We start from the raw sequence: 15,520 nt of genomic DNA on the forward strand, positions 1-15,520 counted from the left end.
TCCCTTCCTCACCTGCTGCACACCTGTGTGCAATCTGTGCTCAGGGAGGGGGGTTAGTGGAGCCAGGTAGGAGAGACTCGGGCACACACACACCTCGAGCAGCGAGGAGGTAGTCAGGCATGTTTAGATTTCTGGTTTTGTAGTTTTAGTTCGGGCTCCTGTCATCCTATTTTTAGTTGTTTTGTTTCTTTAGGTGAATCTTTACCTCTCAGGTAGTTTTAGGGGGAGGAGTCGAGAGCGACCTTCCCACCTTCAGTTCTCCTGGGCTGAGTCTGCAGTCCCCTTTAGTTTCTTATTAAACTTTGATTACTTTGGAGGAGAATATTTATAGTCAATAAAGCTCGAGGTTAAACTTTAAATCTGTGTGGCGTCCTTTTATTTTTCGCACTCCATGTTTTGAGCCTTAAATTCATCATTTTGGTTAAATAAGATGTAACAGATATATCTTTAAGAAATATCTTTATAATTTAAAGCGAGGTTTAAGGTAAAAATCAAAAACACCTGTTAAGCAGGAAAGTAACTTTTTAAGTATTTTGCAGTGACGTGTTGAAGTCGTGCAGTTAAAGTGACTTCTTGAAGGAGACTCGTGGACTCTGCAGATGGTCCTTACTTCTGGTGTTCAAGAGGTTAAAGGTCAAACATACTTTACTGAAAGAAATCCCATGAAGTGTTGTCATGTGACCTGTGACCTGCAGCAGAAAGAAGACAGAGCTCAACCTGCACGGTGTGACTTTATTTCATGAATAAATATGCAATAACAATGAATACAAACACGTGAATAAAAACATGTCACTAAGAAGACGTCAGTATTATTCTTCCTGAAGCTAATGGTTAGCCCTCGAGCTGGAACATGATGGACGAGCAGCAGGGAGCACGCCAAGGTTTATCCTGCAGACAGTACTGAGGGTTATACTAACCTGCAGACAGTACTGAGGGTTATACTAACCTGCAGACAGTGCTGAGGGTTAAATTAACCTGCAGACAGTGCTGAGGGTTAAATTAACCTGCAGGCAGTACTGAGAGTTAAAATAACCTGCAGACAGTACTGAGGGTTAAACTAACCTGCAGACAGTGCTGAGGGTTAAAATAACCTGCAGACAGTACTGAGGGTTAAACTAACCTTCAGACAGTGCTGAGGGTTACATTAACCTGCAGACAGTACTGAGGGTTAAACTAACCTGCAGACAACTACTGAGGGTTAAACTAACCTGCAGACAGTACTGAAGGTTAAACTAACCTGCAGACAGTAATGAGGGTTTAATTAACCTGCAGACAGTACTGAGGGTTTAATTAACCTGCAGACAGTGCTGAGGGCTGCAGTGACCCACATGACGATAATGGCGATATAAACACTGTAGTCACATTTAGAGAATAAGTTGCCCTTTAGTTAGAGGATTATTACACACAGGCACAGTCTGACAACAAGCAGCTCACTCTGAATCTCTATAAACAGGTAACAGGAGGAGGGGGGGGGGGCTTCATGACGGAGTTCAGGTAACACATGTTGGTAGGCTACTTTGGTTTTTGCTTCTCGTCTACGGTCTCTCCTCCTACAGGTACAGAGATTAGGAGGAGGAGGAGGAGGAAGAGGAGGAGGAGGAGGGGGAGGAGGAGGAGGAGGAAGAGGAGGAGGATCAGCCCCTGGACTCCAGAGACCTGCACAGAAACACAAAGAGGATCATAATGCATGATGGGAAAGGATCATTTTGAAACAGATGTTGAACATTTTTAATAAAGATTAAACTGATTTATTCTGAAGGATTTCTGTCCAATCAGGCTGAGTGGAGCTCTCCATGGTGCTGAAACCAGTCACTTCTGTTATGTGTGTATGCATGACACATAAGTTATATAACTAGGAGCTTTATTCAGTCAAACCTTCAGTTCAGTGTGAGTATGAGCCCTGAGGGACTCCTCAGTTCTGATTAGAGATCATGCAGCCGCTCTGAGAAAACAGAAACAAACAATCCTCACGAGTAGCTGGTGTGCTGCTGCCGTCTGCGGGCGCTCCTCATCTTCTCAAAGCGAGCCTCCATCTCCTCCAGGACTTTGGGGGTGTAGCGGACCACCAGCTTCACCGAACCCTGAGCCGCCTTCAGCAGTTCCACGGCCTTCTCGTGGTGCTCGCCCTCCACGCTCTGCAGGGACGCACAAACACGAGAGTTTTGTGTTACCAGTAAAATCAACTGAAACAAATCTGTTTTAAAAACTCATGAACATTGTTCATCAAGTCGACTTTTAACTTCATGAAAACATCGATATTCATGTTCCCGGTGTGGGAGGGCGGAGCTTCTTACCACCCCGTTGACGGACAGCAGCTGGTCTCCTCTTTTCAGGCCTCCCTGGCGGTCGGCCACGCCCCCCGGGATCACTCTGGAGATGTAGATGGGGGAGTTCTGCTCTTTGCCCCCCATGATGTTAAAGCCCAGACCCTCCTCCGTCTTCGGCAGCTCCACCACCCTCGGGTGGGCGTGGCCTTCGCTTGCTGCAAACGCGGCCACTGTGGCCTGGAGAGAGAGAGAGACGATCAGAAAGGTCAAGTTACTATGCAGAGTATCATCAGGTGTGCAGCACTCTGCTCTGCTCTGTGTGTTTGAGTCTGTTAATTATAACTCAGTAATCTGCATGTTGATGCGGTGGACGTCGGATTAGCAGCCTCATTAATCCTGAGGGAGAAGAGACGGAGGAGGAGGGGAAGGGGTCAGAGCCCGACAGCTCCAGCACAGAGTGTGTTTTAAAAAGGGGAGGGGGATGAATGAAATAAAACGTTTTAAAGGCTGCAGATGTTTGAATATTCACAGAGCAGAACAATCACAAAGTCTGGACTTGAAGGAGGCTCTATGACATCCTGATAAACATCACCAGGCTCAGGATGAGCCCACACAGTTTTTGGACCCGATACCTACAACTGTCCAAATAAAGATTTAGCCCGATGTCTGGACAGTCATCCCTCCTGTTTCATACCTGAGAGGTGTTTTAGTTTTTAGTCTGCATGAGATACCTTTGCTGTAGCCTGAGCGCGAACCTCTGGTCCTCCAACAATATCCAGAGTGTCGTAAAGCTGCTCGTACACCTACAGACACACACGCACGCACACACGCACACACACACACACACACACACACACACACACACACACACACACACACCCACACACACACACACACACACACACACACACACACACACACACGTGCAGTTTTAAACACTAGGGGTCAGAGTTACATACTGCTCCTTTAATGTCTGTTGTCAAGTGAATTTACAGTTTGTCCACTGGGGGTGCTAAAACTGACACACACTGCTTTAAGGGTCCTACATATACGTCCTAACACAGACCCTCAGAACAATGTGTGTGTGTGTGTGTGTGCGTGTGTGTGTGTGTACCTCTCTGATGGCAGCACAGAACTTGCTCTGCAGGACTCTCTGCAGCGCCTGCAGTTTGGGAGGAGGCAGCTCGCCGCTCCGCTGCAGTCGGTCCAGCAGCTCGATCACCCTGCACACATCTGACACACGCACGTACGCACGCACACACACACACACACACACACACACACACACACACACACACACACACACACACACACACACACACACACACACACACACACACACACACACACACACACACACAAAGCAGGCTCAGAGGCTGCACGGGAACAGGGCTCGATAAGAGCGCAGCCTCCTCGCTGTGAGCCGCTCTAAGATCTGAATGTTCAACATGTTTCATTACAAACACACGATTCTTTACTTATTACAATATTCAGCTAATATCTGTTCATATATAATATCATTGATTCTATTCTTTGCAGCTCTAGGCGTGAGTACCTGCTGTGAGAGAGAGAGAGAGAGAGTTCCATTTATTTAATAATAAATAAATAAACCACATATATATTTATTAAATCAAAATATTTGTGTTTATTTTATTTTATAATGATGTTTCAGAATTGAATAACAAACATTGAGTGCTCCAGTCTTTCTAATATTCCTGAAGTGATTCCACATTAAGAGAAAGACATCAGTCAGTCAGTCAGTCAGGAGGGAGGGAGGAGGGAGGAGGAGGGAGGAGGGAGGGAGCAGCCAGGTGAGCTCCTTCAGGTGTACAGTCTGCAGACAGCTTGTTATGATACCAGACTTTAAAGCTCTGATGTGATAGGCTGCCTGTTTGATACCATGGCAACAAAGAAAGAAGTCCTACACACCCAATAATCTATTGTTGTTAATTACAAACAGTCAGGGGCGTGTCCAGACTTCAGGAGGACATTAAAGACACATTTCATTCACATAGCTTTTATAATAATAATGTAATATATCTGGACTGACCCGGGTCGGTCTGACTGGACTAACCCGGGTCTACACAGGACGTTAGTAATAACACGGGTCAGTCTAATAGACCTGGTCGGTTAGACTGGACTCTGCAGAGGACGTTAGTAATAACCCGGGTCAGTCTGGCTGAACCCTTAAAGGACGTTTAGCACGGAAGAGAACCGGGCCAGACTCGAGCTCCGCGACAGTCCGAGTCTTTAAACACCTGCACGCCGACTAACTGCGACATTCTCCGGTGTATTATTTCAAGATTAACACGATGAAGAATCACCGATTACTCTCCCCGTGACTGCATCATTTAGGAGCTAACTGCGCATGTCTACAAAACGGGTTTCTATGTAACGGACCGCGGTGGACCGGGTCCGTGGTTCGGTACCTCTCTCCAGGCACAGCGGCTCCGTCATGGCCGCCATGTCCGCCTCCTTGGTGGGATGATAGTAAGAGGACATCATGGTGAGCTCCTCCGCCTGCAGCCTGATCCCCGGAAACTGTGCGTGAGCAGGAGGTGCGGTTCACAGAGATGATGCGGGGTCCATGATGAAGGAGGAGCAGGAGGTGCGGTTCACAGAGATGATGCGGGGTCCATGATGAAGGAGGAGCAGGAGGAGCAGGATTCAGAGAGTGACGCTTTGAGGAGCAGACTCAGCATCTTCTACGGCCGTTTAACAGCTCCAAGTACGGAGGCTTAGGAGGGCCGAAAAAAACACTAAAACCCGATCGTAAAATAATTAAAAGATCAAATTTAAATGAACGACATCAGTCTCTAATAATTAAGAAAAACTGAGATTATTATTCCAGAATAACTCCCTCGCTACTTGAGAAAAAAATACTTTTTTATTTTTTCACTGAATTCAGTCTCCACAGACATAATAAATAAATAATAATTAGAAAATGAAAAATGGCGATACCATATTGGTCCGAATATAAGATGACCCTGATTATAAGACGACCCCCGTTTTTCAACACTCACATTTAGAAAAAAAGGTTTGCAGACCAGATCTTGTTTTTATAAAGAACGTTTTTTAAAGAACTTCATTTTATTTGAAAATAAAAATATTAAAAACACATTGAATTAAACACCTGTTGTATTAATAATTATAATAATAATTAACATACCGTATTTATCGGTATAGGCCTACGGCACTTTTCAAAACAAAGTGTTTCACAAGGGCGACCTATGTACAGTATAATTCAAAATTAAAATCGATTAACAATCAAGCAATATTATCAACATGTTTTTAACATTTTTAAATAATAGAGGAAATACAGGCAACACTTTTAACTAAACTACTGCTAAACTAAAACTCGCCAAACTTCTCCTCCGATGTCTCCTCTCTATTCCTCACACACACACTCTGCCCCGCTGTGTTCGCTCTTATCGCCCCCCAACATTAAAAACACATTGAATTAAACACCTGTTAATAATGATAACAATAATAAACGTAGGCCTATTTATCGTTATATGCTACGGCACTTTTAAAAACAACGTTTTTCACAAGGTCAAAATATGTACAGTATGATTCAAAATTAAAATCAAGCAATATTATCAACATTTTTAAATAACAGAGAAAATACAGGCCACATCTTTAACTAAAATAAAGCTTGCCAAACTTCTCCTCCGATGTCTCCTATTCCTCACACACGTCCTCCGCCCCGCTGTGTTCGCTCTCACTGTCATCGCTCCCCTGCTCCTCCAAGAGCACGTCATGTGTATTGACATTTAAAGGGACAGGCGAACAATTAGAGCTGCGCTCTGAATACTAGACCCCGAATATAAGACGACCTGACTTTTTCGGACCTATTTCGATGGGGAAAAAGGCCGTCCTATATTCGGACCAATACGGTGTTTAAAGAGTCGTCATGAAAGAGAACTTCAAGACGATCTAACTGCCTCTTGGCGTGATACGGGTTAGAACCAATCCCAAAATAGAAGGCGGGACATAACATTCGGATGCATATGATTGGCACACGCTCCTGAGTGCAGAAGTCATCAGATAAATTAACATTTAAACACAAGAACACTTGATTAAATATTCTTTATTCATGATTAACAAAGAAAAGTAAATGAACATGAAATATAAAGACAAACTATGTGATTCACTTTATTCTGCATATATTTATTTTGGAGAGTAATCCCCACCCACTGACAGCTGATTGACAGTTTGGCCCTTCAATCAATAGCTTAAACAATATGGACAAAAAAACACATAACATTTGAATATTACAGAATAAAAGAGTTAACAGACTAACATTTTAATGTGATGTTTGTCCTCTCAGGGCTTCCGTACTTACACATGCAAGCTATCAACCCAGACCTCCCTCTCCCCAGCTCCTCCTCCTGGGGGATCTCGAAGCGTTCCCAGGCCAGAGGGACACCTAATCCCTCCAGCGAGCACTGGGTCTACTAAAAACCCTCCCTTCCCCCCCACCCCAGCTGCTCCTCAAGATCCTGTCCATGAACATCCCTAACAAGATCTGTCATGAGGGACAACGACCCTGGAGGAGGCCGACGTGCAGCAGGAACGAGTCTGACTGTGGCAAGGATGTGACACAGCTCACACTTACAGGGACCCGATGGTTCAAAGCAACGGCTGCAGGACCCTTACTCCCGCTGTACCCCCCACAGGACATGGTCATAAGCCTTCTCTAAGTCCACAAAACATTTAGACTGGATAAGCATCTTTCCCCCAAAAAGTCCTGTGAGGGTTCAGAGCTGAGACAGAGTCTGCACTGTTCCTCCTGTATCGGTCTGACGCGGCCTCCTCACAGCATCCTTTTCTTTTTACAGACAACAAACATCTGAGAGAATCCCTCCTGTCATCTTTTATTATTATTTAGAATGAGCACCCCCTGGTGGTGGACTGCAGCGTGTGAATGGTGCGTAATAAAAACACAGAAACAAAATGAATAATTAAAAAAAAGAATTTATTCCAGAATGAATAAACAGAACAGCCTCATGGTCACGATCATAACACGTTCCTTCTATTTCACAAACAGAGAGCAGAAACACGTCTCAAAATCAAAGACCGAACGAGCGCGTGTTTACATTTCATCACGAGCCGAGAGGAAAATAAGACGACATCATCACCGATCTGAGAACGCCGAGTGGACACGATCCAATCAGCTGGGAGCAGTGAACTTTAAAAATACCCCCCCCCCTTAATCAACAGTATGAATGAACCTATCTGTGGGGGAGGGGGGCTCAGTATCAATACACCTTCCTGTGAGGGGGGGTCTTTATCAGTGTGAATGATCCTATCAGTGAGGGGGGGGTCTCAGTATCAGTATGAATGTATCAGTATGAATGAACTTATTTGTGAGGGGGGAACTCAGTACTCATCTCCCGCCGCCTCCACCTTGTATCCGTTCTCCCCGGAGCCGTATCCGTCAGCCGATGGCGCCTCCTCCTGCTCCCCCATCATCATACCGTCCTCACTGTACTCCTCCATGTTGGGAGGTGCCCCGCCCTCATCCTCCGTGCCACCGTCATCCTGAGGGCCCATGTCGTCTCGCAGGGCGCCGTGTCGCTCCTCCCTACGCTCGCCCTTCTCTCTCTCCCCCCCCCTCTCTCTCTTGTGCTCCCGGTCTCTGTCCCGGTCTCCCCTGCGGCGCTCTCTGTCCCTGTGGCTGCGTCGGCGGTCCCGCTCCCTGTCCCGGTCCCTGCGCTCCTCTGTTCCCTCGCCCACCTCCCCTTCATTCTCCTCCAGCATCCTCTCCCCCCCCTCAGGAGGCCCCTCTCCTCCCCCCACCTCCTCCCCGTCCACTCCCTTCCCTCTCTCTCTGTCTCTCTTACGATCTCTGCTCCTGCTCCTCCTCTTCCGTTCTCTACTCCTCTCCCTGCTCCTGCTGTCTCCTCCTGCAGCTCCCCCCCGCTCCCTCTCTCGCTCTCTGCGCCTGCTGCCACCGCCGCCACCACCCCCACCACTGCCGCCGCCGCCACCACCCCCCCCACCACCACCACCACCCCCAGCTTCCTCTGCTCCTGGAGCCACTCTCTCCCTCTCCCTGGAGCGAGTGCGCCGGCGGCGTTCTCTGGACCGGGACCTCCGGCGCTCTCTGTCCTTGTCCCGGTCACGCTCCCTGCTGCGCTCCCTCCGCTCTCCTCGCTCTGGTCGCTCTGGTCGTTCTCCTCGTTCTCGATCACTGCAGGAGGTCACAGTTAAACACAGCAGTACTTTTTAATAATGGAGGTCAGGTGTTCCTGTCAGAGAACTCACCCTCCAATAGGTCGATCGTCGTAACGTGAGGCATCGTCTCGGCCGGAGTGTTTGATGTTGACATCAGCTCCGCCTCTCCTGGTGCCTCCCAAACCGCCGCCTGACAACAAACACAGCAGGAGAATCTGAATCCTCTGAAGCTGTTCATGTTCCTGACGTCTGATTCTGTTCTCACTGTGTTCAATCATGTGCTATGAAACGTCTGTTCAGCGTACAGATGTGAATTATTGATATCTTACATTCCTATTCTATTTGATTCATACTTTTATTATTATATTTCTACTGCTATATTGTATATTTTGGAACAACTGTAACAATCAAATTTCCCTCTGGGATTAATAAAAGCATCAGCTGACCTAGCCTGCGGGGATGCCATCCCTTCACGGTGCGTCCTCGCTCCACGTCCACCAGCACCCTCCTGCCGTCGATCTTCTTCCCGTCGGCGTGTTTGTAGGCGGCTGGAGGAGAGGAAGGGGAGAGGAGAAACAGAAAGCTGAGACGGAGAATGAGAGCATCAATGTGGTCAAAGGAAACAAACTTCATGATACTGACCAGGAGCAGGCGAGGCCGAGATGGCTGCTCTCTGGGTAAAAGCCGAAGGATAATGGGAGCAGACTTCTTCCACCCGATGAGTGATTGATACACGTTTATCATTTACAGGCTACGTTACACAACATCAATAATCTCATCCTGTCCTTTTAACACTTTAATACATGTTACATCTGTAGTTCAGAGCGAGCGATCACTCCTGATGACGTTAACTCTTTCACAGCTGGTTTGACACGTCTGAAGGTTACCTGACGCTGCGGGGGGGGGGGGGGGGGGGGGGGGGGGGGCAGCTGACACACCGATGATGTGCTAATGAGTCAGAACAATGATTAACAGTACGGGGGGGGGGGGAGTGGCTGTCAGGTTTCTGCTGCAGGTTTCATGATGCAGTGATGTGAGATTGTAAACCTGAATCCACTGAGGATTAATAAATGATGCATCTAACATCAGGAGGATTCTTTTGTTTACTTTACTAACACGGATAACAAGCAGAGAAGTAAATCTGAAAACAACAGTGTTTCCCTAGGTTTACAGCTTTTTTTTGGGGGGGGGGGGGGGGGGGGGACACACACACAAACACTTAAAGGAATCTTGGTGTTCATGGGTTACTTTTAATGACAGCTGTCCTTTTCTATCAGAAAGGTATCCTTAAATTACTTCTTTCCCTGATTTCTGACTCTAACCTATCTCTACAATAAAGGCCCAAAAAGCCCAAAAATAAATCTTAAAAAAAAGAAAGAAAGAAGAATATACATATATATGTTGTTTTTTTTTTTTTAAATAACTTGACCTTCAAGGGGGGCAGGCCGCCCCCCTAATATAATCGTAGGGGAAACACTGCAACATAAAGACTCATACCACGAGCTATGCCTCTTACTTGTAGGTGGCAGTGTTTGAATCTGCATGTTGTCTCTTAGCTGTTTGGGACATTAGGGATGGGGGGAGGGGGGGGTGTCAGTCATTGAGCGATGAGCCCCGACCCTCAAGTCTAAAGGAATCAAAGTGTGCTCGTTATTCCAAAGGAGCTAAAGGGACAGTTCTTTAGTTCTGCAGTTTGAATACTTCTGTAGATGCTTCTTGTGTACATTCAGACCGTCTCACACCTCATCCAGGTAAACCACAAAGCTCTGATCCATGATGGAGGACTCTGAGATCCAGCCGGCTCACAGGTCTGAAGTGATGATGAACGTAAAAGCTTTCAGTCCACGATGAGGGCCTTACCCAAACCCAGTCTGAGGGTCTTACCACAGCCTCGTGTAAGTCTGAGGATTTTACCAGATCCTCCTACAGTCTGAGGGGCTTACCAAACTCCCCCCGATAGTCTGAACAGCTGAATCTCTACTCACAGGAAGTCTCTATCCAACCTTACCAAAGTCCCTCAGCATCAGCATACACAAGGTGTCAGCACACCTCTATCAGGGGCCTTACCGCAACCCCTCCACTTCCTGTTCTCTCTGAGGACGACATCGTCCAATCACTGACAGGGCCTTACCAAACCCCCACCAGAACTTACCGACTGAAGAGGGAATCACAAACTACAGAAACATCAGGGTTTCCTTCTCTAACAGGAGCTTTGATCATCACAACTGTGAGCAGCTGGAGATAAAGAATCTGTGTGTGATGGTCTGTGTCTGTACATTAACACGTCTCTATCTGTGGTTATGTAGGAATAAATCATGTATGAATATCCCGTCGATTACCAACAACACCCTCATCCACCTTTTCTGTCAAAGCCGACTCACGCTTCATCGTCAGGTATTCTCTCACGTTACGACATAAATATTAAAGCTAGGAGATTTGATAACATATTCACGTTAGCTTAACATCCTGACAGCCATCGCTGAACGAAACGCTTTACAAAGTTTAGGTACGCGAGTTCCTCTGCCCGTGAGCATGCTGCATCAGCTCAGTTCTACGAGCTAAAGCTAACGAGCCTGCTAGCACAAAGCTAGCAGAAAAAGGTCGTCTGATGCGGTCAACATTAATGGCGTGCCGCAGTCCACTCATGAGATCCTGCAACAGCGCCTTCACGATGTCGCACCGTTGTCACGCCGCTGCACTAACAGACTGTGTGTGGTTTCACATCGAGTTACAGAATCAGAGGCGTGTGAACGCACAGCGTGAGCTTCACATACACAAGAAACGGCGCTTCATCTCCACATCACGCCTCCGTTCAGAAATCAAGGAAAGTGTATTTCCATGTTTGGCCTCACAGACTCCACCGACTTTTGTAAGATTTATTTTTTGGCATTTTGTGTCTTTAATGTAGAGATAGGACAGATAGAACTGGAAATCAGAGAGAGAGAGAGAGAGAGAGAGAGAGAGAGAAATGACATGCTGGAAAGGAGCCACAGGTCGGATTCGAACCTGGGCCGCCCGCTTGGAGGACCACAGCACTAACCACCAGCGCCACCACGACTCCACCTTTGCTCGTGCGTTACGATGGATCATTACTTCGTCCCTCCCATGACGAAAATGTACCGCTAAGAGATCCTAGACTTGGCTCGATTCCCCTCTCCACTTAGAGAAAGTTTAACTCTGTACTTGAACTCGTTTTAACGTTAATTCTCCCGATTACTTTTAGGGCGTGCCCTATTAACCCCGCCCTCAGTAAACAGAGAAGGCTTTAACATGAAGGGCAGAATCATGGGGTGATATTTCATACTGTCAGGGTGCGTTCAATGGTCAAAGCCTAACGTCAGTTTTAGTAAGAGCTCTACAGAGCTTCATTTAAAGATGCTTCATCCATTGAACGCAGCTCTGTGCCCTATGTAGGAGATGGAGGGTGGAAAGAAATCTTACCCATCATACAAACCCATTATACCAACCATATACTGAGCTGTGGTAGTAGGGTGTAGATGTATCATAACCATCATCATCTGCCAGCCAGCTCTGGCCAATAGCCATCACAGATTGGCGGCTGCAGTGGCAATGAGAACAACACACAGTTAATATAGTGTTTACCCCCACGTCCCCCCTCAGTCCTCCCACTCTGACACTACATGATGATTCAGCAACTGGTCTGAACAGCTGATCGTACTCATATGGCGTCCGTGTGTTAGACTGCGACATTCAGAGCTTTTTTTCTGTGGTGACGCTATGCTAATCTCAGCATGACCAGGGTTGAAGACCACCAATAAAAACTGACAGACAGAAGCTAATCATACAACAGTCCTGGACATGTGATTGGTCGCTGAGTGATGACCTTGTGCTTACCATCAGAGTCCACCAGGAGAGCTGCTCCCTCACAGAGCTACACGCCTAACAGTTAAAACACAATGTGCCCTTTGACAGGCAAACATGTTCAGCATCAGAGACACACGGCTACCTCTGGCTCCTCCCATTTTCCCATCATGCCCCACTGAATGAAGCAGTCGCCCTCCTCATCCAGACTATTAGTCAACTGACGACACATCACACAACCACCAGACTGTAAAACAAACATTAAAGCTTCACCTTCCCAGGTGTTAGAGGAAGACCCTCCCCCCTTTTAAGTAGACTGACATCCATATTTATGAAGAATTAAGGAGGGGGTCTAAATGTCTTTATGAACATCACATATAGGAAAGTTGGAGAATGATATCCGATGTACTCACAGTGCATGTCCCGCTCGTGCTCGTACTCGATGAAGGCGTAGCCTCGAGGTTTCCCCGTCCTCTTGTTGTACACGATGTAAATCTGAAATCAAGAGACACTCTTACAATAATGTTCCTCACCGACTGTTTCAGACGATCGTGTCTGTTTCAATGTTCAATCCTGTTAAATAACCTACACGTTTGTATAGTGTTGTGTTCACTGACTCAGGTTTAAAGTTAGAGAGCAGCGTGTTGTGTTCACTGACTCAGGTTTAAAGTTAGAGAGCAGCGTGTTGTGTTCACTGACTCGGGTTTAAAGTTAGAGAGCAGCGTGTTGTGTTCACTGACTCAGGTTTAAAGTTAAAGAGCAGCGTGTTGTGTTCACTGACTCAGGTTTAAAGTTAAAGAGCAGCGTGTTGTGTTCACTGACTCAGGTTTAAAGTTAAAGAGCAGTGTGTTGTGTTCACTGACTCAAGGTGAAAAATCTGATTGATTCAAAGGTGTAGTCTGGGAGGGATGCATCACCTGCACCATGATTTCTAAAACATGTTTGCTGGTCTGGATAAAAGAGATTAAAGGCGGCGTTACGTACCCGTTTGATGGGACCATAGACCTCAAACTCACGGCGAAGCTTGGACTCTGTCGTATCGTAGTTCTGCAGCAGAGACACACTTCTGTTAGCCATCAACAGATCGGATGATTTAGTCACATCAAAATGAGTGGCTTTGACATACTTACCACTCGAGCAACAAACAGGGTCTTGAAGGCATCCCCTTGAGCGTTGGGGTCATTATGGGGGTCCCCTGGTGTAAAGAGAACATGACAGGATGAGTTTCAGCAAAGACAAACAGCTTGTAGTGTTTGTGACTGTGAGAACTTACAGAGCTTCAGTTCTGTCTCCACCACAGTTTGTCTCCTTTCAATCTTCTCTCGTCTCTGCGGAACAAAAACACAAGTTAGAAATGGTTTTCACTCACAATGCGGCATGTCAGAGGTTTTTTTAACCCCATAACATCAGCGAGAACACATCGCAGTTATGCCGTCATTACAGACAAGTCTATCGTTACCGTGGAAACATCAGATGTTTCATCGAAGGCGGCTGCAAAAGGAAGTGTGAGCTGCTGCTGAAAGCTGCCGTGCTGTTTCTGCTGCTGTGATAAAAACATCATGTAGATTATACTCTGATACATTAGCTCGTCTGTAAACATATTCTCTTCCTCGGGTCGGTTTCGCCCTGCCGTCTAGACTACGGTCAACTTGGAGTTCTTTTTCATTGGTGGTCAGAGTAGCAGAGAGAATCACTTCCATGATTCCTCGCCAGCCTCAACATCATATTTTCTTATTGTGTTGATTGAGAGCCCCCTGGTGGTGAAATTTACATACTCTCTCTTTAAGTAGAGATGCGCCGATTAACAAGTTTTTTTTTTGCCTGTCTAGCCTTGATCAGTGATCAGTCTGTCCTCAGTGGATTCTGTGCCAATCACAGATACCATACAACTTAATTTTTTATAAAAAGAGCCCTATCCCATTTTTAAGCCCAGACCCTTTTTCCAGTCTGGTGTAGCTGCATGTTTTGACAAATAAGGACAGCTCTCAATAAGAGGCCCTGATGCTTTTAGTGTTTAAATAGTTAGTGGATCAAATGTGAGAAGAAAAACTAAAGATGAACTAGAACATCTGTCCAAGGAATACAGAATCATGCTGGAATGCGTAATTTTCTAAAAAAATAAAAACAATAAAAATCTAGCGTTATTTATATAATTATCTGTCGCTGTGGTCACAGTCAGTAATGTCTGACGCGCACACACACACAGGTCCTTATCACCGTCTCTCACCTTCCTCTCCAGCCGCTCATCTCGGGTCTCTGCTCGGGTGGGAGGGGGTGCATCTCTGGGGTCCTGATCACAGAGAGGACGGAGAGTCAGCACATGAGAAGTGATGCAAACTTTACATAAACACGACACATGAACGTGAGTGCAGAAGAGAGCTCCACCTCGAAGTGCCGGATGAACGGAGCGATGCCGCTGTACGGCTGGTTGTGGTGCTTCTCGTGGGGCAGCTTCTCCAGCTGGGGCAGGAAGGGGATGGGGTCCCGAGGGGCAAATAATGCCAACAAGTTCGGGGGTAGAAACTGCGTCATCTTTCACCTATACATACAACAACAAAGTATTAAATTAATACAGACCGAGAAGGTGAGATTATCAGTCCGCTACAGGCCAACATTGAGGCCGGAAGCTAGCACGCCAAGTTAGCTTCATATGTTAAGTGCAGATTTAACAAGGATTCACGTACAAACCAAAAGTAAATTAATTACGAAGCGTTTGTAAATCAAACATACAAGAATAATGATGACGGTTGTCGGTTGAGTTATTATTTAACTCAAGTAATCGTTTAATCAACGTTAGAAAGAATTCAGTCGAGCCGTCTTTATTGGCCTTCCCGCTAACATGCTAACATGCTAACACAAAGCTAACGTGGACACTCCGGGGTTCTTACCTTCTCTCCTCCGCTGCGGTGACACAGAGTTAGACCATGGACCGGGGGAAGGACCGAGCTGTGTCTGCAGGTCTCCGGGAACACTTCTCTTTGACGTTTACTTTTCAATCTCCAGGTGAAACACCGGCCCAGCGCGTGCTCACAATAATACCTGACTGTGTGCAAGCTGCTAGCTTAATGTTACCGTCAGCACGGAATAAAATGGCGGGCTGCCGTAAACCGAAGACTACTGACGAAAACAACTGTTCTGAAGCCACGCCCCCTGGAGCTGCGTGAGCTTCTAATTAACAAAATAAAAGCTGGCGTCCGGTTCACTATAACTCCTTCCTGCTTTGTTGTTTTTGAACAACAGCATTGGTTCAC

The 15,520-nt window shown here is 46.5% G+C and overlaps 2 protein-coding genes and 1 long non-coding RNA gene across 10 annotated transcripts; 1 reads left to right on the plus strand and 2 right to left on the minus strand.

The window, feature by feature from the left end:
- Positions 1–712: 712 nt before the first annotated feature.
- Positions 713–4,999, minus strand: lin7b (lin-7 homolog B (C. elegans)). 8 transcript variants are annotated; one of them, XR_009665726.1, is made up of 8 exons: positions 4,697–4,999; positions 3,382–3,500; positions 2,999–3,070; positions 2,295–2,504; positions 1,972–2,135; positions 1,280–1,656; positions 1,209–1,220; positions 713–1,120 (listed from the first exon to the last, which is right to left on the minus strand). XR_009665726.1 is itself a non-coding variant. In XM_061026662.1 (6 exons), exons 1-6 carry the CDS (start codon positions 4,770–4,772, stop codon positions 1,635–1,637), a joined length of 663 nt encoding a protein of 220 aa, XP_060882645.1. In that variant the 5' UTR covers positions 4,773–4,999; the 3' UTR covers positions 713–1,634. The 8 variants fall into 8 exon arrangements, 1 of the variants encoding a protein (XP_060882645.1); XR_009665727.1 differs by lacking the exon at positions 1,209–1,220 and having other exon boundaries at positions 713–1,074; XR_009665722.1 differs by having other exon boundaries at positions 713–1,220.
- Positions 5,000–5,240: 241 nt separating this feature from the next.
- Positions 5,241–5,464, plus strand: LOC132954699 (uncharacterized). Its single transcript, XR_009665837.1, has 2 exons — positions 5,241–5,304; positions 5,349–5,464. It is a non-coding gene; the product is annotated as an uncharacterized LOC132954699 (long non-coding RNA).
- Positions 5,465–7,228: 1,764 nt separating this feature from the next.
- snrnp70 (small nuclear ribonucleoprotein 70 (U1)) lies at positions 7,229–15,378 on the minus strand. Its single transcript, XM_061065697.1, has 10 exons — positions 15,158–15,378; positions 14,655–14,808; positions 14,497–14,559; positions 13,543–13,597; positions 13,400–13,464; positions 13,254–13,316; positions 12,683–12,764; positions 8,894–8,995; positions 8,538–8,637; positions 7,229–8,463 (listed from the first exon to the last, which is right to left on the minus strand). Exons 2-10 carry the CDS (start codon positions 14,799–14,801, stop codon positions 7,650–7,652), a joined length of 1,491 nt encoding a protein of 496 aa, XP_060921680.1. The 5' UTR covers positions 14,802–14,808; positions 15,158–15,378; the 3' UTR covers positions 7,229–7,649.
- Between the last annotated feature and the right edge of the window lie 142 nt (positions 15,379–15,520).

The sequence above is a fragment of the Labrus mixtus genome, chromosome 20 (assembly GCF_963584025.1).
Source record: "Labrus mixtus chromosome 20, fLabMix1.1, whole genome shotgun sequence".
NCBI classification, from domain to species: Eukaryota; Metazoa; Chordata; class Actinopteri; order Labriformes; family Labridae; genus Labrus; species Labrus mixtus.

Bases quoted from the DNA above. Each gene is read 5' to 3' on its own strand.
- snrnp70 (XM_061065697.1), bottom strand. From the start codon at position 14,801: ATGACGCAGTTTCTACCCCCGAACTTGTTGGCATTATTTGCCCCTCGG. The intron at 8,996-12,682 runs GTGAGTACATCG...CCTCTCCTCCAG, and splicing joins GCACGAGCGGGACATGCACT to CCGCCTACAAACACGCCGAC. The intron at 8,638-8,893 runs GTCAGCTGATGC...GTTTGTTGTCAG, and splicing joins ATGGCATCCCCGCAGGCTAG to GCGGCGGTTTGGGAGGCACC.
- lin7b (XM_061026662.1), bottom strand. From the start codon at position 4,772: ATGATGTCCTCTTACTATCATCCCACCAAGGAGGCGGACATGGCGGCC. The intron at 3,501-4,696 runs GTACCGAACCAC...TGCGTGTGTCAG, and splicing joins GCCGCTGTGCCTGGAGAGAG to ATGTGTGCAGGGTGATCGAG. The intron at 2,505-2,998 runs GTATCTCATGCA...CTCTCTCTCCAG, and splicing joins GCGCTCAGGCTACAGCAAAG to GCCACAGTGGCCGCGTTTGC.